General features: G+C 33.4%; 1 protein-coding gene across 2 annotated transcripts; it reads right to left on the minus strand.

Annotated features, from left to right (window-relative positions):
* Positions 1 to 207: 207 nt before the first annotated feature.
* Positions 208 to 17913, minus strand: LOC123566031 (uncharacterized). Of its 2 annotated transcripts, none has more exons than XM_045359854.2 (2): positions 17695 to 17913; positions 208 to 2300 (listed from the first exon to the last, which is right to left on the minus strand). In XM_045359854.2, exon 2 carries the CDS (start codon positions 2235 to 2237, stop codon positions 759 to 761), a length of 1479 nt encoding a protein of 492 aa, XP_045215789.1. In that variant the 5' UTR covers positions 2238 to 2300; positions 17695 to 17913; the 3' UTR covers positions 208 to 758. The 2 variants fall into 2 exon arrangements, with proteins under 2 accessions (XP_045215789.1, XP_045215790.1); XM_045359855.2 differs by lacking the exon at positions 17695 to 17913 and adding an exon at positions 15128 to 15287.
* Positions 17914 to 24824: the final 6911 nt, after the last annotated feature.

The raw sequence follows: 24824 nt of genomic DNA on the forward strand, positions 1-24824 counted from the left end.
TCCAAGGCCAAGTTCGAAACTGGGTCATGTGAGGTTAAGACTAGGTCACCACTTAAATCAAAGGAAACGCTTGTTAACACTGTAGAGGTCAGATTTATGGCCCTTAGCCTATTCTTCAGAAATCATGCACATGTTCTTTCAAACAAGTACTGCGTTATGTAAAATGACGAAAGCAAGTTTGTCAATCAATATGACAAATGCATGCAATACCTTCCTTACAGCCTTTATTATTTGATTGATTTAGAAGATAACACTACAAACGTTATTCTTATAAACATGAATACCAATCACATTCTTTGTATTTAACTGTACATGAATTCAATCACACATAAAATGAATTCTACTACTTTGAAAACACCTAACAAATAGCAGCAAAGATTATTCTCAGATACACAAAAATATTTAATGATAGTGTTCTATCTAATGGAAAGTATTTCCAATATAGTCTTCATATATTTATTTATCAACCGGAGATCGCACATTATCCAAAGCAAATTCTATCTTACAACATTATCATGCTCAATGAAAAGGAAGATACTTTATGCTCGTCTACTTACAACTACATAGAGGGCATTTTTGATAGCTATCAGGTGAAAAGCGATATGGTTTTTAATGTAAAATACAGTCACATCCTGCACACTTCATGTCATTGGCGACGCTTTGCTGCTTTCATTTTAACAAGTTTTGGTTCTTGACAATGATACCTATGAATAATTCTTAAATCATTGTAATTATTTTCTTTAAAATAATTTACATCACTACGTATTGCATTTATAATGAACTTTAAACAGTTTTAATGCAATGATATCATTTTGTCTCTGTGTTCCATTGATGTATACACTTCCAACGTGTTCATATCCAATGCGAGAAGTAGGAAAATGCACTCCTCCAAATTTAATACAAAGCACTGAGTCGTGTTGCATGACGGAGTGTTTTACAGCCGGCCAAACTACATGAGTAAGGAAATCTGAATCGCTTGTATATTCGTCTGTCAAATAATTTGCAAACAGAGCATGTTCCATATTTGGATATGTTTCACTCATTCCACCCCACATACCGGCGTTTATGAAATAGTTCTGGTTAGGGTGATCTCGCATGGTATGTAACTTTCGGCCTGAATATATCCATTCGTTAACTGCCACTTTCTCGCGAAAACTAAGTCTTGAATCAATATCTCGTATGATATAACGAGAAACGTTTCTTTCAGATGCAACAAGAAACCTCCAAGACCTCTTGTTTATAATCGCACTCGATGACATATTGATGCACTTAGTCCTAGACTGATTACAAATTGTATCCAGAATCGATTGGGGTACGCTGTTGTCGTGATATATCCATAAATGCCATCCAGGGTATACTATTGTTAGTAGATATGAATTCTGTAAAGCGCCGGCAATGTATCGGGGATCCGAACCGTATAGCGAATATGAAATTACACAAAGTGTTTTATCAGATTGTAAGCTGTTCTTTAAGCTTATATCCTTGCGTTCATATTCATGAATTGCTCTTTTTAACAGATTAGCATTGTACGGCTCTGTGTTGACAGGTAATGTAGATAGATGATTTGAGAAATACATTCTCCGAAGCCATGCTATTGAGTCAGTAATATTCAGCTTCGGTGGTAACAAATTACCAAATAAATTAAAATGTGTTCTATGAACTATTGCTATTGTATTTGTATTGCAACAATACTGAAGAACAACACCAACATCTGATGGGCAGTGTCCTTTTAATGAATATATCGCCTGCGACGTCCAAGTATTTAGATTGAACTCTGCACTAAAACTTGACAGTGCAAAATATTCAATCTGATCGCTGAGTGCTTTCGTAGCGAGTGAATTAATTCCGTCTGAAAAGGTGTTATTATCTAACGACATAACAAATAAATCATTATATTGAGACGAAACCTGTTCTCGTACACTTTCAGTAACACCGACGTATATATTGTATATATGACCATTTTCCACTGTCCTATAGATAGATGGAATGTTTTGTTCTAATAATTGTGTAGCCATCAATGATAATGAGTCCCTGTTGTCTTTGTAGTTACACATTATCAAAACTCCAATTCTATAAGTTTTGTTGAAATGATTTGGTACAAACATTGCATTAGAGTTTGGAGATATTTGCCTTATCTTAGAATCATTTTCGGTGAATAGCAGGAATACACATACTAGAAATGCTGCAAAATATGACAGAGACAGCTTACCTTTATTGAATTTCCTGCACATCCCCATTGAGAGGGTAAAGAAAAATGTCTTAGCGATTTTAAATATGATCCCCTAGTTGGCCTAACGCTTCTGAAAATAGAAATAAAAGATGAAATTATTGGAATAGCTTCTTAAAGGAACTGCCTTTACAACGTTACATTTAGCCAAAAACACCATCACAGTATAAACTATATCCAAAAATATGGAAACTGTTAACTTACGTTTGAATGAATGAAAGCAGGTATTTTTAAGACAAAATATTGAGAAAAAATGTAAATACTTATATTATTTTTGAAGTTGTAATATTATTTACCTAAGCATTATGTGGCATGCACACATGTAATGTTTGAAGAGAAATAAAAATGATTGTTTAAAACATTGAACACATGCTTTTAGAATACCTGTTGATTTGCGCGCCCAGGTTATGGATCGGTAAAACACGTTGACTGTTTTTCAACAATATAATGGGGAAAATGTTCAAGAATCATAAAGTTATCACCTATAAAAATCATTCAGTTTTCGTTTCACTTTATATTTTTGTCAAAAATATCGACAATACACGTTCGCTTTGTTGAGATATAGCCCAGAAAATGATAAATAATTCTACACAAGCTTGATTTTTGTTACATTGAAGGTTTTAAACATTTCAAAAACATTTAAAAAATCAAAGAGTTACAAACACCTTGATCGCATGCAATATGCAACTATATGGTAGGTTTTCAAACATAAAGCAACAAGTAGAAAACAAGAATTAAAGCTTAATCCAGCGATTTTGACGGTGTAGTTACTATGAAATCGCTCGATTGTCTTTTAATTTTTGTTTCTATTTGCTGATTTATGTTCGAAATGCTTGGTTGTTACTGACGTTTTAATATATTTCTGATGATCTGAAGGTGTACTGGAGAAGCTGATATAATAGAGGCGACTTCTTTTCTACAATCCCAAATCTTTGTCAGAATGTATGCTTTTATGGTATTTTGAAAGAGTTCTATTCTGTGGCATAAGGGGTCAAAAACTAGGTCATTAGGTCAAATCAAATATGTGCTTGTTTACACTCAAGAGGCCATATTTGTGGTCCAATCTTAATGAAAATTTGTCTCAATGAAATCACTATGTCAAATAGGTTTACACTGTTATGGTATGTTACTCAGGTGAGCGATCTTCATCAAACTTGCTTTGTAGCGTCAGGCCACTTTGTTCAACTGGGGACACTTCACACCTTTAGGGGCTGCTACAGCTGGAAATAGATAAACATTTAAACAACTTCTTCCCTTGAACTGCATGATGGATCTTCATCACACTTGATCTGGGGCATAATTATAAGGTCCTCTCTCAGATTTGTTCAAGTGGAGCTGTTTGGCCCTATTAGGGGGCGCTAGACTTCAAAAAAAACCTTTAAATGATATCTTCCCATGAAACTCTGGCTGGATCTTCGTCACACTTGGTGTGAAGGACCATTATAGAGTTCTCTTCCAAACTTGTTAAATGGGGCACTTGACCCAAATTAGGGGCCAAAAGAGCTGAAAATAGAGAAAACCTCGCATGAACTGCTTAACAGACCTTCAGCTTTGGCCTGTAGCATCATTTTAGGGTCCTTCTCTATTGTATTCAGGGGACACCAGAGTTAAAAATAGAAAAAAGAATAGGTAGCTTATTGTCTTGAAGCTAGTTCAAATTGTAAAACATTTTTGGGCCGTCACAGAAAAAAATATAGAAAAAACCTTCAAATAAATTGTATTTTAATGAACTTTTTAAAGGATGTTCGTTTAAATGAACTTTGATTTAGAAAGGTCAGAGGGTCAAGGTTCTCTTCAGGTGAGCGACTTAGGCCTATTCGGGCCTCTTCTTACCTAGAATATCTAATTAAATTTGATGCACTTTTACTATATTGTATTTGTTATGACCTTAAGGCTTTGATTCAAACTTATATCTCATGAAGCGCTTGATGTATCTTCATTGTGCCCTGGAACAATGAAGTTGTAAAGGGGATATACTGGTTTCAGGTTTGTCTTCTGTCTGTCTGTCCATAGACACACTCTTGTGCGAACCAACTCTCCTCATCCCTTTTGACACCATTTAATGAAACTTCACACAAGTGATCAGTGGCAACATTAGTTGTGCATGTTTGGTTCTTTCAGAAAAAATGCAGAGTTACAGGTCTTTTTTTTTTGTTACTATACTATATATATAGAGTTTGCATATGCAATTTAATGCGCGCCTAATCTCCTGAAACCATGTACACAATTTAATTGAAACTTAACATAAGTGATCAGTACCAACCCTAGTTGTGCATTGTGCATGTTACGTTCTTTTAGATAAATATTCTGCAGGATTTTGTTTACTGGTACTATGCTATATACTTAGTGTCTGCATAAAAGCAATCCTGTGCGCGCCTGATCCCTCGAACCACTGCACACAATTTTATGAAACTGAACACAGGTGATCAATACCAACCCTACTTATGCATGATTCAGAAAAATATTCTGTCGAGTCATGTTACTTTGATTTTTGTTACTATACTCTGTACATAGAGTCTATATATATACAATCCACTTAAATATGAACTTTTGTGTGCGTCAAATTGCAAGATACTGTACCAATGCTTGCATTGGGGTTTATTCATCAACTTCAGTGATAGCTTTAGTTGAACCTGGTTTGTAGCGTTGTTATGAGGTTCTCTCCATTTTTTTTTCAAATGGGGACACTTGGTCCCTTTAAGGGGCTGTCGGAACTAAAAATAGAAATATCTCAAAACAACTTCTTCTCAGGAAGTGCTTGATGAACTTGATGAATCTTCATCAAACATGGTCTGTAGCATTCTTATAAAGACCTCTATTAAATTACTTCGCTTGGCCTCTTTTAGGGACCACTAGAACTAAAAATAGAAACTAAATGTCTTTCTCTTTTTGCTTGATTTTCATTTAAAATTGGTCTATAGCATCATTGTAAGTTCCTCTCCCATTTTTGTTTTCAAATGAGGGCACATGACCTGTTTTATGTTTTTATATTTATCACAAATTTTATTATTCATGAGTCAGTGTGTACTGATGTACTCAGTTGCTCTTACAGTCACCATACATGGTATGATTAGGACTGAAAATGGGGCAACCCATCATTGGGCATACACGTAGTACAAACAGTTCTTATGTATATCTTAACTGATTTCTTCTTTTTTCTTCAATTTTCCGGTATCCATCAAAGACCGATGTTTACAGAACTGAAAGCAGAGCTGTGATTTTTGAACATTTATTATAAAGTTCTAAAAAGAAATATAATTTGAAAAGCACAGACAACTTCTTATTTTTTTAGGAAGTGTCTAGGGCTACGGATCCGTACTTCTAGAATCTGATTCTAGAGGTACGGATCCGTACCGCTAGACAAGCCTGTTAGGAGATTTCTAGGGATACGAACCTCCTTATTGTAGGGATTTAGGGTTATTTACATCTGAAATTTTGTTGAAAATGAAATAACAGATAAGACTTTACCAGTGTTCATTTAAAACTAGGATCTAAATGGTTTACAGATACCAGCGTTCGCCCGATTGTTTACCTTCTCTTTCAAAACCTATATGTTTCCGAGGAACTCCAAATCAACACACTCGCTGATCCGTGCCGATTAGTTTATCGTAAATAAACTGTTGCTATTAAACAGATTAATGAGTGAATGTAACCCTTGAATGAATATATATTTGAAATTCAGCAGAAAAAAAATTAGAAATAATAATATGCACCTTTATTTATTTAGTTATTTAACAAGACATAATGATAATTTGCATGGAACTTATGGTTTAATGATCTATTAACCAACATTAAGTAAAAGAAACTGTATCTCGTAACGGAAGGCTACTAAATGTGTGGAAAACATATATACCCTAAGGGTTAATTATCATTAATGTTTTCACAACATAGTTAACGGGATTTTGTTTAATCTTTATCTTTTTTTCTGTCAGTTCGAGTCCTCGTGATTTATTTGGTATTCCTCGGATTTTTACGTTTCGATAGAAAATGTAACAGATCGGGTGAATGTTGTTAGCTATCTGTAAACCATTTAGATCCAAGTTTTAGAATACTGATGAAGTCATATTTGTTATTTCATTTTCAACAAAATTTGAAATGTAAATGATCCTTAATCACTAGACAAACGGAGGTCTATACAGAGAGACGTCTAGAGACGGATCCGTATCTCTAGAATCAGATTCTAGAGGTACGGATCCGTACCTCTAGACACTTTATTTTTTAAGCTACCACTTAACCATCGTGTTAATAGACTGGTACCAAACATAAATGTTTGCAGTGAAGTTTAGTTAATGTGAGTAGATATAAACGCTATAACAAGACGATTCGTCTCTAGATGAAAGTTCAAGCTCATGGTGCTTACCTCAAAGGCCATTATTCACAAGGCAAATGCTTTTGTGTCTAAATTTCGCATAGGGAGACATTCATGTCAAATGTCATATTTATTATTATTATTCCAGATTTATATAGCGCCCTTTTCATGATAAACACGTTTAAAGGCGCTTTACATATACTGCAGCCACACAGGGCGCGAAATCATCCTTTACTAGTACAGACACAGAGCGATCTGACCAGAGTGACATAGTGAGATAAAGCCCCCAGAACAGACAGAGAGAACTTTCCAGATGCAGACGTGTCCGGCTAACTTAGCCTAGCTCTTTTCGAATAGACATGCCCGGTGTATAGCACCGATACACGCGAAGCCGTCTTTCCTGGGAAGAACCAGTACAGGTCTCTAGTTAGGTGGGAGCAACTCAAGAGCATCTCGGAAATTTCCAGTGCCTGGACCGGGATTCGAACCCCGGACCTCTAGTTGACAGACAAGCGTGTTACCACATGACCACCGGCCCAACTTCAAAGAAGAGGTGGTAAATAGTTTTGCTCAATGTTGGTCTGTCAGCATTGTTTTTAATCCTAATGTTATAGGAATGGTCTTCGCCCTGTCCGTAACATTTTGTGTCCGCTCCGTATCTCCTTAACCCCTTGAAGGATAATCATGAAACTTGGGTCAAATTATTACCTTATCAAGACAATGTGCAGAACTTATGAGTCTGCCATGTTGGTCACAACTCAAGGTCAAATGTTTGAGCCTTCCATTTTGTGTCCGCTCTGTATTTCCTAAACCCCTTGAAGGATTTTCAAATTCATTAATGTCGTCATACATGGATTGTAAAATATACTTAACAACGTCAATGCTTCCACCCAATACCATCAGCCTTTTCACTATCCATAACAGGTGCGGGGAATATAGCTTGTATGAGCAGTAACTAGAGAATACTTGAGCCTACGTAGTCAAATTTCATGGGACTATTGCCTGTAGGTAATAGATGACGCCTAATGTTGTTGGGGTCAGTAGGTTAACTTTCCTAATGATTTTGAGACTGAAAAAAGTTTCTGACCTATATTTCAAGAGTGCATTGGCCTACTGCCGTCAAGCTTTATAGAATTGTCTGCGGTCAATATACTTCTATTGATTTGGATCAGTAGGTTAATGGTCATGGTCACAATGACGTTGAGACTGAAAATTCGGTCTGCTGTATACTTCAAGAGGGCTTTGGCTGACAGATTTAGAACTATGCTTTCCTATGGTCATTAAATGATCATTATGGGTCAGTTGGTTGAATATCGTGGGGACCTCTAGACTGAAAATGTTTTCGGTCAATATCTGAAGAACCCTCTAGCCTACAGCAATTAAACTTCCTAGTGAGATTGATTTTGGTCAGTAAGTGATCCATACCATTTATGTGTCAGTATTTCGAAGGTCAGGGTTACTGACCATTTAACTGTTTTTGCTTATAACTATAGAAGACTTGCTCCTTCTGCTCTAACTTCACAGATTCATTTTCTGTTTTCAATATATGACCCTTGATGATTTTGCTGTTGACGGGACAAGGGCACAGAGAAAATCGTTTATGATACGAGAACGTATGGGTTTCTGGCAGTCATATTTCAGGAGATAAGCTCTTTTGATTTTGAGGTCGGTACTGCAATGGTCAAGGTCTGATTGATTTGCTTTTGCTCGTCGAAGGTCACTGGATTATAACCTGTAGTCAGTACATGACCCTTGTTGTTTCTGATATCAAAGGTCAAGGTCGCAACAACATACCTACATTGCCAGTTTCCCCCATCTTGAATGAATATTTGTTTTATAAACGGGTCTTCTCATGCCTACGTTTGAATTTTGTCTTACCTACATTCATAACCTATCATGCATGTATTGCAGAAGTGCCTCATACTATACTTATTCTTTTGATTTACATATACATAATCATCTGGCGTTTAAACCGACGTTGAAATATTTGTTATAAATAGGTTAATTCTTTGGAAATAAACGGTCTAAAGTGTCATTTCGTCATGGTCTATACGAAGCAAGTCCGGAATTTTTGTTTTCATAAAATTGGGACCAAGTTCTGCTATATTTGGAACCAACAGCGGTGCGAGGCGAGTGATTCTAAGTGAGCGATTTTTGTAAGTGCATTTTTGTTGATGCAAATTGATTTTTAAACAGTTTAATGCAGATGGACTAGCTGCGCTCTGAACTGCTCCAGTGCGCAACTAGTCTGTTTGACATTAATTTTGCCATTCCTGCCTTAAAGCAAAATATTTTGATATTGTGTTCTATTTTCCCAAGAATAAGATGCAAAAGCTCACATCCATTCAAATAAAAGGGCTTATATTATGATTCTTTTAATATTCTGCCTGCATTGTCTGATTATTAAAACATGTTAACATAATTATAATGCATCTTAGAGGACATGTACCACCACTTTTAAAGTCTGAAGGACAGTGAAGGTCATTGTACATGTACAGGTATCACAAACTGACCTGATTTATAACCTCATCATTATGACACTGATGATTTCCTATATTACGAATATTTTATAATTAAATATTTTAAAATACATAGTGGAAGAATACTGCTGACTGCTACAATAATGCTACAATTTTAATGCCTGACAGTAGGCCTATAGGTACTGGTGGTGGGAGCGGGGGTGGGGAGTTGGGGGCGGGGGGTGTGGGGTGTGGGTCGGACATGGGAAAACTGAGCTCCCGAATAATTTCCAAACAACTGACATGCTTCCCAGGCATAAACAGTGTTGTTCAGTGTCCTAAATGCAGCCCCTTGCAATTGTTGATGCACTTGTATGTTGCAATGAGTTTCCTACACCCCGCGCCCACAGGAAAAGTATCCCACGGTGGCTCTCAAATGGTTGTCTTTTGCAAGGAATTGCCCTTTTATACGCCTGTTTTGAAAAAAAAAACGGACGTATTATGTGATAGCTCGTGCTTCTGTCCATATGTCAGTCCGTCCGTCATAATTCGTGTCCGGAGCGTAACTTTACAACCATTTAAGATACTGACATTAAACTTGACATATATGTAGATGGTGATTAGACTATGTGCATAGCCCTTGAAACGGCTCTGTATGTCAAAAGTGAAGGTCACAAACTGAGTTAAAACGTCAAAACTATCCGTCGTATTTTGTGACCGGAGCATAACTAAATAACCATGCAAGGTATTGACTTCAAACTTTGCACGCAGGTGGGGTACAATGAGTCGATTTGCAGCGTGCATAACCCGAGCCTGTAGGTCAAAGGTCAATGTCATTGCAAGGTCAAATCTGCCAGTCATATTTCACTTAAAATACATTCTTAACTTGGCAGATCGGGGGCCTCCGTGACCGAGATGTTAAGGTCGCTGACATTCAATCACTTGCCCCTAATCAATGTGGGTTTGAGCCTCACTCCGGGCGTTGAATTCATCATGTGAGGAAGCCATCCATCTGGCTTGCGGAAGGCCTTTGGTTTTACCCACGTGCCTGCTCGTGATGAAATAATACACGGGGGTGGGGGGTGGGGGTGGCGGACTGGGGTCTTCCTCAACCATCAAAGCTGGGAAGTCGCCATATGACCTATAATTGTGTCGGTGCGACGTTAAACAAAACAAAACAAAACTTGGAAGATCCCTTTCTTTAGAATTACTTCCCTTTGTTGTTACTATAAATAGCTTATTTTGTAACTGTTTTATTATTGCCCGTAGGGAAAAACAAGATCACTTTCCTGTGGTACAACATGTAAGGTACCTCAGATTTTAGGTTCATTTTGATATCTGTACCTGGTAAGGATTCTTTTGCGGACTTAAATTCTTTTTATGGACTTCCATAAAAGAATCAGAATTTCTTCCCTTTGGTGTTCCAATAAAAACTTGTTTGTGAATTATTTATTATTGGCAAAGTGCATGAACCAGGATGGTAGGTCAAAGGTCAAGGTCATATTTGCCTATGTTATATTGTGTCCAGCATAACTTTATTGGTATTAAACTTGGAATATAGGCAGTGTATGATGGGACGATATAATAATATGCAGACTGCTACATTACACCCTCACACCAAAAAAAAATCAGATCAATTTCTTACCCTTTAGTATTCTGTAAAACCTCATTGAAATGCTTCATACTTGCATTTTGTCCAAGTTTTCTATTTTCATTTGAAAAATAATAATCTGAAATAAGGGGACTTTTGAAAACACAGAAATCAAAAGTGCAGACTTGGTTTGATAGTCTGTTCATTGGCAGTACAGGCAACTGCAAAGACACTTTGGCCCTTTAGCAAAGGCTTTATATCTTAATGTTAATTTATCAGCGTTCTATGAATATAATATTGATGCAACATCTTAGTGAAGACTTTGTCTGCTGTTATAACCCGCGTTCTGTACGCTAAACTATAGAGTTCAAACACCTTTTTTGTACTTAAAAGCTTGAGCCATTTGTTCATGTTTATCAGCTTCCAGAGCCAAATCAGTCATATAAAAAATCAGAAAAAATACATGAAAAAAAAATCTAAAAAAAAAAAAAAAAGTTTGTTCCCTGTATCCCGACCTACCCAGCATTTTTGCCTGACTATGAATGTTTTTATGGCCTTGGAGATATTATTTTTAACAACAAAAAGTTGCAAAACGGCCATATTATGCTTTAAATATGGTAATTAGTGTTAGAAATCAATTTACTGATACTCTTAAGGCATAACCCCCTTATTTGTATTTATTTTTTGACACAAAATTATTTCCAAAAAGTACCACTTAATACAAAAAAAAAAACATCACCGACCTACCTACCCTAATTTTTTTAGCATGTTACGGGAAACAATCATTTACTTACGTCTTAATTACTAAATGAAATATAGAAACAATTTTAGAATATAGGAATTTTATCAAAAATATAGGAATATAGGAAATATGGCCTGCATAGGTTTTGAGTTGTATGTGACTCAGTTATGTCCAAACTATCCCCGAAGTAGACACTTAAAACTGATAAAAACAATGTCCTGTTATCTGACTTGTATTTTGAAATTTTCTACTCTTCGAAAATCGAAAATTTTTGCTTCTCATAATAGGAATAGAAACTTCATTAGGTTTATTATGATTACATGTTTTTCACATAGAAAAAAAATTAAATAGAAAAATAAAAACTTTAAATGCTTCGGTTTGCCGAAAGGGACATACAATGTTTTAGTAAATAAATTATGTAAAACGTTTGCCTCCTTTTAAGCATTATTTTATCTTATTCTGGTTCTTTCTACACCCTTTAATTATTATTATTAGTATTTTGTTTTCAAGTTATCGTCAAGAAAATGTTGTTCAACCAGAATTCTTGTTTGATTTTAATAAAGTTTTAATTCCCATATTGATTTCCAATTTCGCTTGATGCATAATGGCTCTTCCTTTTAAAATAAAATGAGCAGAATAATAAATAGAAGTACTGATACAAAGAAAAATACTAAGTGTGTGATATCTAACGTGTCCAGTAGGTACTTATCATCCGTATCCACTAGCTATTATGTGGCGGCTGGTGGTTATTTACCTTTACATTAGATAATTCGAAGAAAACTATTAAAAACACTGCACTTTACAACAATAATTTAAAAGTACTGATTTCACCAATTAAATGACTTATTCTTAGAAAATACAACATGAAAACATTTGCTACTGAGTTCGTTAGGTTTCACTCAGTCTCTAAGTGCCATTTTGATAGGTGCATCTGCTGTTCTCATGTTAATACTAATTTGACAATACGTTCTACTGTTAATAACAGAAATTTCAGTATAAATATTCATTCAAACTTTCTTGAAATTCCTCTGATGTTATCTATTTTCTGACATGAAATGCCCGTAATTGTGGTATACAGTATGTTCGGCAAACGAAAATACCTCGTAAAACCAGATTTCGGGAACACTGTTAATAATAAATTTCGAACCTTCTTATACAGTCATTTTCGTAAAACTGTACATTCGGTTAAAAATGTTTCTACTCAAGCTGTTGAACAATTAAAGTATGACAGACATATCTCTGAACTTAAATGGATTAAATTTCTACAAAAACCCTTTCCATTAGGTTTAAATGATACATTCATCAAAAGGGAAATATTTCAAAAGATTCCGGAATTGATATATTCTCTATCTATTCCCCAAGAAGACGCAATACTCGTTCTCATGGTGTCCGACGAAATGGGAATATCAAACGTAAACTTCGTAAAAAAATGAGTGTTTTTGATAGCCATATGATACTAAAACGCTCTGGTAGACATCCTATGCTATCGTCTTTAACCTCTTTACCTGTTTCTTTGTTGAGACATAATATTTATATGCGTACATATCCATTTTACGACACTGCTTCATTGATACAAACTTATACACAACATTATACCTTACATTGATTCTAAATCCGATCATAAACGAAACTGTCTAAAATTATCTTTCATAAATAAAGGAATCGAGTTTGTTGATTCACCTAGTATTTTGAGAGACCAATATGTAGTTAATTCTATTCCTAAATATTTCAATAATTCAGAAACACCTATTATCTGTTACATATATAATAAACCAGTTAGAAACGTTATATTTAATTACAATCAAATTATCTCGGCTTTAGATATAGAACTTAATGTTCCAGATAGTTTAACTGTAAAAAATCTAAATACTGTTACAAACCAGCTTGCCATGACATAACGGGTAATTGTAAGATTTTTAATGGTAAAAGAATCAGAAATATTTTTTCCAAAGGTCCAAAATATAGAATTCCCTCGTCCATTAACTTTGAACAGTTTCTCTCTGAAATAACTCAGTATATTGATGACTATATTAAAAATGATGTCGGAAGGAAAATGCAGATCAGAACGCTCTCACTGAATGGGAACAAGAATATATTTATAACCATTAAAACTCGAGTTAAATTTTATGAATCAAATCCTTCCTTATTACCTCCTAAACCAAAGTTTTCACTTCGAAGTTTAAAGAAAGCTTTATCCAACGTACATACGAATTTTGTTTTTACTCCTGCAGACAAAGCTTCTTAACATTATTATTATATGACGCATTTTCTACACAGAAGCATTACAAAATGAACTGAAACATACAAAAACTTACCAGTTTTCAAAACTAAATGAGGAAACTATTGCATAAAGTAATGCAAATCATTGTATCAATTATAATGTCGCACTTGACGACAGTCAAATGAAGCTCCCTACTCTATATTGGAACCCTAAACTTCACAATACTCCATATAAAGCTCGATTCATTGCAAATTCAACCTTATGCACTACAAAAAAACATTTCCGTACGTTTGACTTCTTGTCTAACTGCAATAAAAGACCACGTGCAGAAGTATTGCATCAAGGTTTATGACAACTCGGGGGTTAATCTGTTTTGGTCAATCAAGAACTCTGGAGATGTTAACACAAAGTTAAAAAACAAACACTTCAAATGTTCGAAGACAAATACATATATTTTTCTAATCTTTATGCTAATTTACCACATAATCTTATTAAAGACAAACTAGTAGCTTTAACTGAGAAAACCTTAATTATCTGGCTTGCAAGGAAACTAGAGCATTCTTTCGTAACAGTGCATTTTAGAGATACAACCTATGGAGTTGTGATCAGGTTTGTGAAGCTCTAAAGTTTCTACTAGATAATACATTTATCAAGTTTGGCAATAAAACTTACAGACAAGTAATCGGTATCCCGATGGGAACCAACTACGCCCCCTCATTGCTGATATATTCCTATACTGTTATAAACGAGATTTTATGCTTAGTTTATCCACTGAGACACTATTTGAATTTATTGAAGCTTTTAATGGAACCTCAAGGTATCTTGATGATATTTTAAACATGGACAACCAATATTTTTCAGAAATGGTAAAATATATTTACCCTAAAGAGTTTCAGCTTAACAAGGCTAATACTTCAGATTTAGAAGCGTCATTTCTGGATTTGAATTTAAAAAAAATGTGAATAATAATCTTGAAACGAAAATATATGATAAAAGGGACGATTTTAGTTTTGAAATTGTCAACTTTCCCCCTCTTGATGGAGATGTCCCTCGAGCAACATCATACGGTGTCCATATTTTACAGCTTATTCGTTTTGCAAGAGTTTGCTCAAAGATAGATGAATTTAATGACAGTAATCTTCATATCACCAAGAAAATGTTACAACAGGGTTACCGTTATCATAAGCTATAGAAAGCTTTCAGTAAATTTTACTACAGATCGTCGGAACTGTTAGAAAAATACAATACGTCCCTTCAAACACATTTAAAACTTGGACTTACACACCCTAACTACTATGGATATGTAATTTATAAAATTCGGAAAATTAAACATATTCCTTATTTTAATCAAATATTTGTTTAAACCACCAGTTTCCTTTATATAGGTTACTGTTCGTTCCAACGCGGTGCCCCTATATTCAGCTTGTTTGCTGTCTGTCTTGTACTTTGAGTTGCGTATGTTTTCTTGTTTGTTTTTAGCGTTCCTTTCTTCTTTCTCCTCACTCCCCATATCACCCCCATCCTGTGCCCTTGTTTTGGCATCTCCCCTCTTTAATAAGAGTAAGTTATCGTGCCTACCTTAATTTTGGCTGCCGGATGCCCGATTGTTGTTTTATTCTGCTTATATGTGTGCGTTTGTGTGCTTTTGCGTCTGTGTGTCTTGCGTGGTGCCATACAATGTTGTTATATCTTTCTTGTCGGTTTATCTACGTTATCTAGGTGTGTGTAGGTGTGTGTTTGTCTTTGGTTCATGAATGTCTGCGCTACTGTTGTTTACGTTGTAGTGTAACTGTGATTAAGGAACGTAGCATTCCCTTTGAATATTAATCCTTGTTCTACTTTCCCCTTCTATCCCCTCTGCCACCCCTTTTCTACCCCTTACCCCTTCTATAGCAACCCGTCTGTAATATTTTTACTTTACAGCTTCTTTTTGTTGTGGGCCTACTTTGCAAATGCGTGGCTCTGAGGAAATCTACCCTTACCTATTATCTTTTATAGAGGGCACATTTTGAACATATGTTTCTATCAATATCAAATCTCCTTTATTAGGAACAGAGAAAAATTAATTTGAAATGAAAATCATTCCATTTGTTTGAATTAAAATTCGCCTTTTTTTTTCGGGGGTTGATTTACCCAACAAACTTTCAGAGTAGTGTTTAGTACAAATATTCCTCCACGAATAGTAAGTCAACTTTCTTTTTCTTCGCTAGTGTTACATAGCATACACGCATTTATGAATGTTCTTTCTATAAATTGAACATCTTGAACAAACGAAAAGAATATATATTAAAACAATATTGAATTTGACCTGTTCGCACCAAAATCGAGTATAGAGTTGCAGTTTTAAATTTAGTGGTGGTCATCCTGGATTTTCTCGGACAAGGCCACAATGTGAGATCATTACTTTCAATTTTCCTGTGCTGTAAGATGTACCTCATATCATGTCTAGGGATTTTTTCATTGTACTTTCGTGCACACTCACATCTTTTTAAAAATAACCTGGTGCAAGTTAATCTGTAAGTATGTTGAGAGATCAAAAGCAGATTAAACGTATCTCAATACATTAACAAATATTGAACGAGTAAAACGCGTTTCAAAATAACCGAAAATAGTTAAAAAATCTTGAAAAAGGTTATCTTAAATATTGAACTGTATTATTTAATGCATAATAAACATGACAGCATGACAGCGGAAACATGAAATTGTAATTTAGAATAAACATTTAATATTTCAAATCTTATATTTACAATCTGAAGAACAATAGCAGAATTGAAGTATTTTGCAAGTTTCCCTAATGATTCCCATACCAAAATATGTTTATTGTCACGATGAATGTTAATGATTTAAATACTTCTGAACATATGGCAGCATGTTTCATATAAAACTTCTGGAAATCCTTTTAATAGTTGGTAAAGAAAGATGGATTAATATTGCAGATAGAGAATATACAATGATCAAACTATCTGTTAAATAGTAGAAGTCACGATAACTAATGTTGTTTTCTTATATGCGAGGCAGTAAGTAGAAGTAGTAAATGCAGTCTGTAGCCATGCGTCTTAAATGCCAATTATCTTATGGTGGTGTTTAACTTGGTATAATGATTAATCTTAATCAGTCTCCCGTTCTGAATATATTTTGTCTCTATTTGTAAAACGATTCCATTTGTACACACATCTTATGTATTTGCAACTGAAGTAGATTAGATTAATCCAACAATTAAAAATATTAAAAGATATACTTTCATGAAGTTTGTAATATGCATACAGACATATTCATGAAAAGAAACGATGTCCAAGAAATAAAACGAAAAAAGCTGTATTTATAAATTTGTAATTCTTACATTCATAAAATACTTCGTTAAACTAACGGTCGATTTTCCGTTTTGTTTTAAAATTTATCATTAAGATTCTCCGTTTGATCTAAGTAAGAATTCGGATACCATTTTTTAATATTAAATATGTTTAAAAATATAATAACATTATCCAGACAAAAATGTTTTTATTATTATTATTATTATTATTATTATTATTATTCTAGTGTTGTAAACGTTGAGAACGAAATCAATATAGCAAATGCATTTCTCCAGCGGAACTCTCAAAATTATAAATAACGTATTTATAATATAGCTATTTATGTAATCAAAGCGATTCTAGTAATGTAATGAAATTATAATCATCTCTGGTTGAACACAATCATATAATATTTCAAAAGCTTAGGGTTGGCAATAAATGCAAGTTCTAATTTTGATGTATATAATCAAAGTCCTTGGACAAAATTCCTGTTTTTTATAATCCTTAAGCTATATTCAGAACCGAAGCATAACGTTCGGACACACGTGTGTCATGATCATAGTACGCATCTTTTTTTCGTGGAATGATCAATGCTGGACTTTTCCTCAGTGATACTATATAAATGGTTGCTAATAAGAAAACTAGACTGCAACTTCCATAGAGTGGAAACAAAAAGGAAATAAATACTTTTCTGAAACAATTTCCAGTTGAATATTCAGTTTACATATTCCGCAAAATACATTGTAATTAAGTAAAATCACCAGGTTTAAAAATATATTTGAAACAGAAAAAAATATCTAGTCATCATTTAAATGATAATTGATGTAGATTAATCAGAAGAAAAAAGAAACCTACCGTTAAGTCAAAATGAAAATTCAGTACATTTCCTGAATAGCTCTAAAGCTCAATTCCAATCGATTCAATTTACATGTACGTCTGTGGCACAATTGGCCAAACGACGACTGTCAAAGATAAACGATCAACCAAACAATGCGCTTAAGCGAATCGTAGCACACCTGCTGACGTTGTTAATGTAAATATTACCCTCCAACATTGCGATCTCGACACTGATAAACACAGCTGATTAATTCATTTTGAAAATGATTACATATACGTGTAATGCTTATCAAAAATGGTAAAAAGTTTCGGTGGAGACTTTGCAAGTCAAACAGTCGTTTCCCAGAACGACTATAGGACGGTGTAAAGTTTATCCCTTATTCAAAACCTTAAAACAGTCTGGAGAAGTGTCTTCGCTGGATAAAGGCTTGTTAAGGTGGCTCATTTTTGCAATTCTGTGCTGGCGTGTTTGCGGGGCGAACACAAGACAACACGAAATGACGAGAACTCGACAAATACCTTATTTAGAGGGCGCCGACATGACAAATTTATTTTTCGAGTTTTCGTGTTGGCGGGTATAAAAATGTTTTGTGTGTGCCTTTGTTTGTGGTTTCAAATTTTGAGTTTCGGGACGGTCCACCTCCACTAGACAGTGGAGGCACATGGTCTCCTCTTGTCATTTTTGAAATATAGGTATATGTATGAATCGGTGGCCCCTGCTACATTTTAATCCTACATTTGATGTACCTGAGGGGTTTGGTCCTCCTACACGGGGGTCAGAGGGTATCCCTATGGATATTGTTGAAATATAGATATAAAATTGTGCAATTGTGGGTTTAAAGTGTGGGAAAATATTATTCCTTTGCCAAGCAGTTGGGTGCAACAATGAGAGTGCATGTCACTTCTCAGCTCTGGATCCGAGCCTGTACAATAAGAAAAAAATATACGTGTACTTCAATGAAGATTACCTTCCCTCGTTAATAAGGGCTTTGATTTTATTATTATGATATTGTTTTTATAAAACATTAAACGCACGGCAGAGAACAACTTTATCATAGAATACTTTTTCGCTGGATACACTTACAATAAATTGACTGTAATTGTGTATTGTCTTCATAGGATTACTATCAAATATATCTAATATTTATCCTGTCATTTTATAATAATGGTTATATTATCCATATTCGTATATATTAGCTAACAGCTAGTTCGCCATATTCGAATTTGCAATATATTCGCTGTAATACTGAGTTGAGTTATCAAAATCAAAACAAACTAAGAAACTGACAAGAACACAGATTTATCAGATTTCGCCATTAAAAAATGTTCTTATTATGTAAGAACTCGATTTGATACATTATGAGAAAATACATAAAATGTAGGTGAGAAGTAAAAAGGCAGAAGCAATTCGTTTGATATTCAACGCTCACTTTTCGATCTCTTTAAATGTATTAAATTGTAAACGGCCGGAATATACACAGAAAAATAGTCAATTTTTATTTTTAGATTTATATTCTTTAGTTGTTTTGGCATATTTTAGCATTCAATTATGTTGTGTTCCGTTCAGTAATTTATGTGCGCATGTCTTACGGAAGATGCTGAAACGAAACACGAAAATTCGAAAAAAAAATATCATATTTATATCGCCCCGCCAACACGAAAACACGATAACTCGAGAAATAATGTATCTGTCGTGTTTAGTGCTGGCGGGGCGAAATACGAAAATTCGACATATAAGGTACAGTGTAACTTCCGAAAACCGAACGACCTCCGGACCAGCCTTAAGGTTTGTCATTTTAATGTTTCCGGAATTCAGAAGTTTTGAAGTTTGCAGGCAAAGTAGATGGTGCACTTGAGTTAGACTTAAATTTTCTTACACGAAGAATGAAGGAGATTAGTATTCATTATTATTTATTATAATATGATAATTCTGTGTAAAATATTTATTTGATCGATTAATTAAATAGTTAATGAATTAATTAATTACAACATTTAGGATAATCAAGTATGTATAATAAATTTCCATTTTTGAATATAAAAATAATAGCATTTACTCAAACAGTTTCTACTTACATTTTACCATCTTAAGGTTTGAAGTCCCGAGTTCGTCAATATTTTATTGATGTTGATAATGCATAGTTTAATGGGAGACTTTGGTCAGTTATCAAATAAGGTTACACAACAGACTTGACAGAGGAAATATTTATGATTAATTGAATTCGCAACACAAACCCATGAACATACATAATTAAAAATCTGAAAAATGCATTAACTGAAGGTACATTATTTGAGGAAGATCTGTTGCCTATTAAGCAAGAAGTTTTCAAATATGGAAAAGTTATAAAACCAGACTATACGAAAAAAAAACAAGCTTTAGTAGAATGGAAAGGTTACAGTGACAAATTAAAAAGTTAGGTTTAGAAGTCTCAATCAACTATAATGCTTTTTTTTAAATATATTGTATAAATGAGTTCAAGTTCAAGTTCAAACATTAACTAAACTCGCAGCTGCTTACAGAAAAAGTGATGAGTTTTGCGGAAGAGTAAGTACTGCGTTACAAATCACAGCCGTAATTTTAGGGTGTTCAGCTGCTTTAGCTGCTATTCCTATATTTGTTGCAATTGCTGGGGCTGTTCTATCAGTAATTACTATATCTTTTCACAAACTAAAAGCTGGAGATAAGTAAAACTATTTTAAATATTACATCATCACAAAATTAAACAACTAATATCTTAAGCTCAAATAGGATGTGTAAAAGAAGAAAACAGCAAAGCTATTGAAGAAAGCACTTTTAGAAATACAGAAAGAAAAAAAAAACTATTCAATGCCTCTTGAAATGCATATGAAGGAATCTAAGTTAAATGGATACAGTGATAAAGCTTAGTGTGCATTTTCATCAATATTTTCTTTAAGTATAATATAAAGAGATGGTTAACAGACTCGAATCTATGATTACAAAACTTGCCTTCACTTTAGGTGAAATAATAAATCCAGATATGAATGATAAAAGAAAATAAAAATAAAGATACGGAATGGTAGAAACATCATTAAATCTAAACTTAAACAAATATTAAGCGATGAAATTAAAGAACATGTAACTGATAAACTAGACTATGTTATAGATTCTTATCTTTATTTTTAATAAAGAACTCTCTGAATGGAGTTGAGGTTGTTTAATACCAGAACAAGAAAGTAAAAATAGGATATTTGATTATCGCAAAAAGATGAAAAATAAGAAGTAACGAAACAATTCTAAAGTTACCATTTCAACAGAGTGTGGAACAACACAGAATAAAAAATATAGAAGCACTGAATCAGCATCATAAGACCTTATAATGAATTTAAGATTAATAAAAATGTGTTGTGAAGGTAAAACTGGAGTAAAATAAGGAATATCAAGAATTGACGTAAACTATTATTTTTTTCGAATATTTTGAGTGAGTTTTGCTGCTTAGAGAATTTTTATATAAATGTATGTTAAATAGACGCCTGTGAGATAAATTGAGGAATCTACATGAATGTAATTTGAAATTACATATCAACATGATCCAAGAAAACAACTACATTTAACCTTATCAGACACATTTTATATTCTTAAATCTGAATTTAAAACTTTGAAAGGTATACAAATAAATGTTGTTTTGAAAGTAAACATTGCAAAGTCTAACCAGTCATCTAACCAACTAGTAACTACAAATAAATCAAGTTATTTTCAATCAAAGGCTTTAGTTATTATCAATTAAAATGAAATAAAAAATACTTTACGTCAAACATTTGATGAAATGATAAATGTAATTAGTTACTGGATTTCAGAAGGTAGAAAATGGAGAATAAATCGGTACATGATCATTACAAACATAGATATAAATAAAGTCCCTAAGCTGCTTCTAGTTATTAGATTTACCTAAATATTTGAAAAATGCAAGAAAAAAAGAGATAAATATAAAGAAAAATGATAATATATGTTTTAGCTTACAAATTTCATGTTACAAAACAGATCTTAACCCTCAAAGAGTTTCAAATCACAATAAGCATATTGCAGAATTTGACTATACTGGGATCAATTTCCTGTAACATTAAATAAAATACCAAAAATAGAAATTCAAAGTAGTATTTCATTTAATATATTTGGTTATGAAAGTAATAACATTTTTTCCGTTGTACATTTCAATATTGTGATATGTCATTGAGTAATGAAGATAAGTCATTATGTTCGGATGAAAAACTTTAATAGATTAATATTTAAAAAAACAAACAAATACCAACACAAAAAGCATTTCTGCAAATTATGCTTAAAAAGTTTTCTCAAGAAAGAATATTAAACGAACATATTCCAACATTTTTAACAATTGATGGTGCTCAAGCTGTAAGAATGTCAAAAGTTGGAATTGATGTATCTTTTAAGATTACCATAAACAGTTAATGACACCTTTTGTAATGCTGGCTTCAAAAGTATAAATCTGAAAATATCAACTGCTTTACCATCATCTTAAAGTTCGTTTACCATATGAAAAACATATAGATTGTGGTTACGGCTACAAAGTTGTTTGTTGTTATGATTATAAATATACTAAACCAAATGAAGTTTTCAGGCCCTTATGCAGTTTATTAATTTATCAAAACAGTGTTAAAAGAAGAAAAATATTGCAGGAAAATAATTAACGAACAATTTAATAAAGAATTACCCATATCTGCTGAAGATGAGATTTTCTTTACAAAAAAAATTTTTCTTATCTTAGTGATGAAAAACATAAAATAGAGGAAGTAATAGTAAGAGATCATTGTCAATTATAGGAAAGTTTGGAGGTAGTGTTCATTCAAAATGTAATATTAATTTCAGTCTAACAGAGAAAAATACTGTTGTTTTTCACAATTTGAGAGGTTATGACGATCACATTATAATGCAACAAATAGGGAAATTTGAAAAGGAAATTAATGTTATTCCTAAGAATATGGAGAAATATAAAGCTTTTATGATAAGTGATTTGGTTTTAGTTGACACTTTTCAATCTATGTCATAATCAATCGATAATTTAGTAAACAAATACTCCTGAATTTAAGTGCACTTTCACGGAATTTGATAGAAGTAATATCGATATTTTAAAAACAAAAGGTGTTTACCCATATTATTACATGGATTCATTAAAAAGTCCAATGAACTAAATTACCCCCTAAAAAGGAATTTTATTCAATCCTGAATGAAACTTACATATCTGATGGTGAGTTTGAACATGCTAACAACATTTGGGATACATTTAAAATAAAACAATGGGAGAATATCATAATTTATATTAAAAAACTGATGTCTTATTAATAGCTGTAGTTTTTGGAAATTTTAGGAAACTGTGCTTGGAATATTATAAACTAGATCCTTGTGATTATTTTAGTAGTACTGGATTAGCTTTGGATGCAATGTTAAAAATGACTGGAATAAGTCTAGGCTTAATATTTTATCTGAACATGTCTCTTTATATTAAGAAAGGAATGAGGGGAGGAATAAGTTAATGTTACAGAAAATCAAACAATAAATACGTGAAAGACTATGATCCTGAATAAATCACTAAATATATTATGTACCTTGACGCCAACAATCTATATTAAATAAGGGAAGACAAATTTTATAATTCATAATTTATAACTGTATGATCCTGTATATCCAATACAACTGCACAATCTTCACAATGATTAACTTTTAGCTCCTGAGAAGAAAATTCTACAAGAATAATAGCTTTCAAAATACAGCAAAGGCTCTGATTTTATAAAGCGAAAACGTAGTGCAATTCCGATTACATCGTCTTGGTATTAATCTCAGCTTTCATTTCATGTATAACTTTAGGGATATTGCCGGTACAATAATTTCAATGCAGATTTTGTCCCCGTATGACTGACGTCAAACGCGCGCAGTGGTCATGTTTGCAACGTCTTGGAAACGTCACTTATGCATTAAACGTAAAAAAATGTACAAATCTAAATCAGACATATCTTCTAGTTTTTGTTGGTACCAGTCAGTACCATGGGCTCTGAAAAAAAGTTATGGTTCCTCTTTAAGGCCATGCATCCATAACGGGAACCTTTACTTCAGTTGCCGACGATAATAATATACCAGTATTCAATCAATTAGGCATTTATAAATTACAAGCCTCCTGTCTGATTAAGGCCTTGGACTAGTAATATGACGGTTCATGGAGTCAAACCCACTAGAGCCTTTTTTTTCAAATCTCGTTTTTCTTCCTCTTTTTATTATTTTAAACAATGTTTGATGTGTTTGCAGCATAAATTTAATGGACGAGATGAGGTAGCGAAAAGCACGAAAACTATTTGATTATGATATTAAGTATTTATGGCGTAACATACAACAGGGGCATGTTGTAAACATGCATTGTAGAATATAAAACTGAAAGCTGCAATGGTGCACTGATTAGATATAAAAAGTGTGAGTAAACATGAAATTCTACGAATTCATTTCTCACAGAATAAACAATATGTATATCGTAAAATTAAAAAATGACTTCACAAACTAGTTTTGCCTTGAATGGCTCATTTCACGCCGAAACTATTTTTGACTTTCCTATTAAAATTTAAGAAAATCTAAGCGAGCGTGTGAAGTCATTTTTATAGTTTTACGATAATTGTCTTCCCGTTCTGGGTTCTTTTTTATTCTTAATATATATTATTCATGAAAAAGACTACGCTAGGTGTGGAAATATTAAAAAAAAGGTTTTAAGGAAATAGCCAAATCATTTTGAATTTCTTTATTTGATTTATTCCTCAACAGTTTTCACAAATTATCATCAGGAGGGTTAAAAACAATATGACGTCACTTGACGTCGTCAATAGAAACAAGAGATGCCACTCTTAAATGAATGACATCTATTGATAATTTTTGAAATCGGTTGAGGAATAAATCAAAATACAAGTTCAAAAGAATTTGGCTATTTCCTTAAAACCTTTGTTTTATATATATTGCTGCTTAAGCTGTTCTCAGAGCAATAGCAAGAACAATATATATGCACCACAGGTACAAGACTTCCAATCGGGAGGTTCGAATCCCTTGCAAGGTTCATGTTGTTGTAATAACAATCAAGGAAAAACACTTTCAATGGTAGATGATCATTTTCGCTATCAATTTGCATCAACTTAACCGTATA

The sequence above is a fragment of the Mercenaria mercenaria genome, chromosome 8 (assembly GCF_021730395.1).
Source record: "Mercenaria mercenaria strain notata chromosome 8, MADL_Memer_1, whole genome shotgun sequence".
Taxonomy (NCBI): domain Eukaryota; kingdom Metazoa; phylum Mollusca; class Bivalvia; order Venerida; family Veneridae; genus Mercenaria; species Mercenaria mercenaria.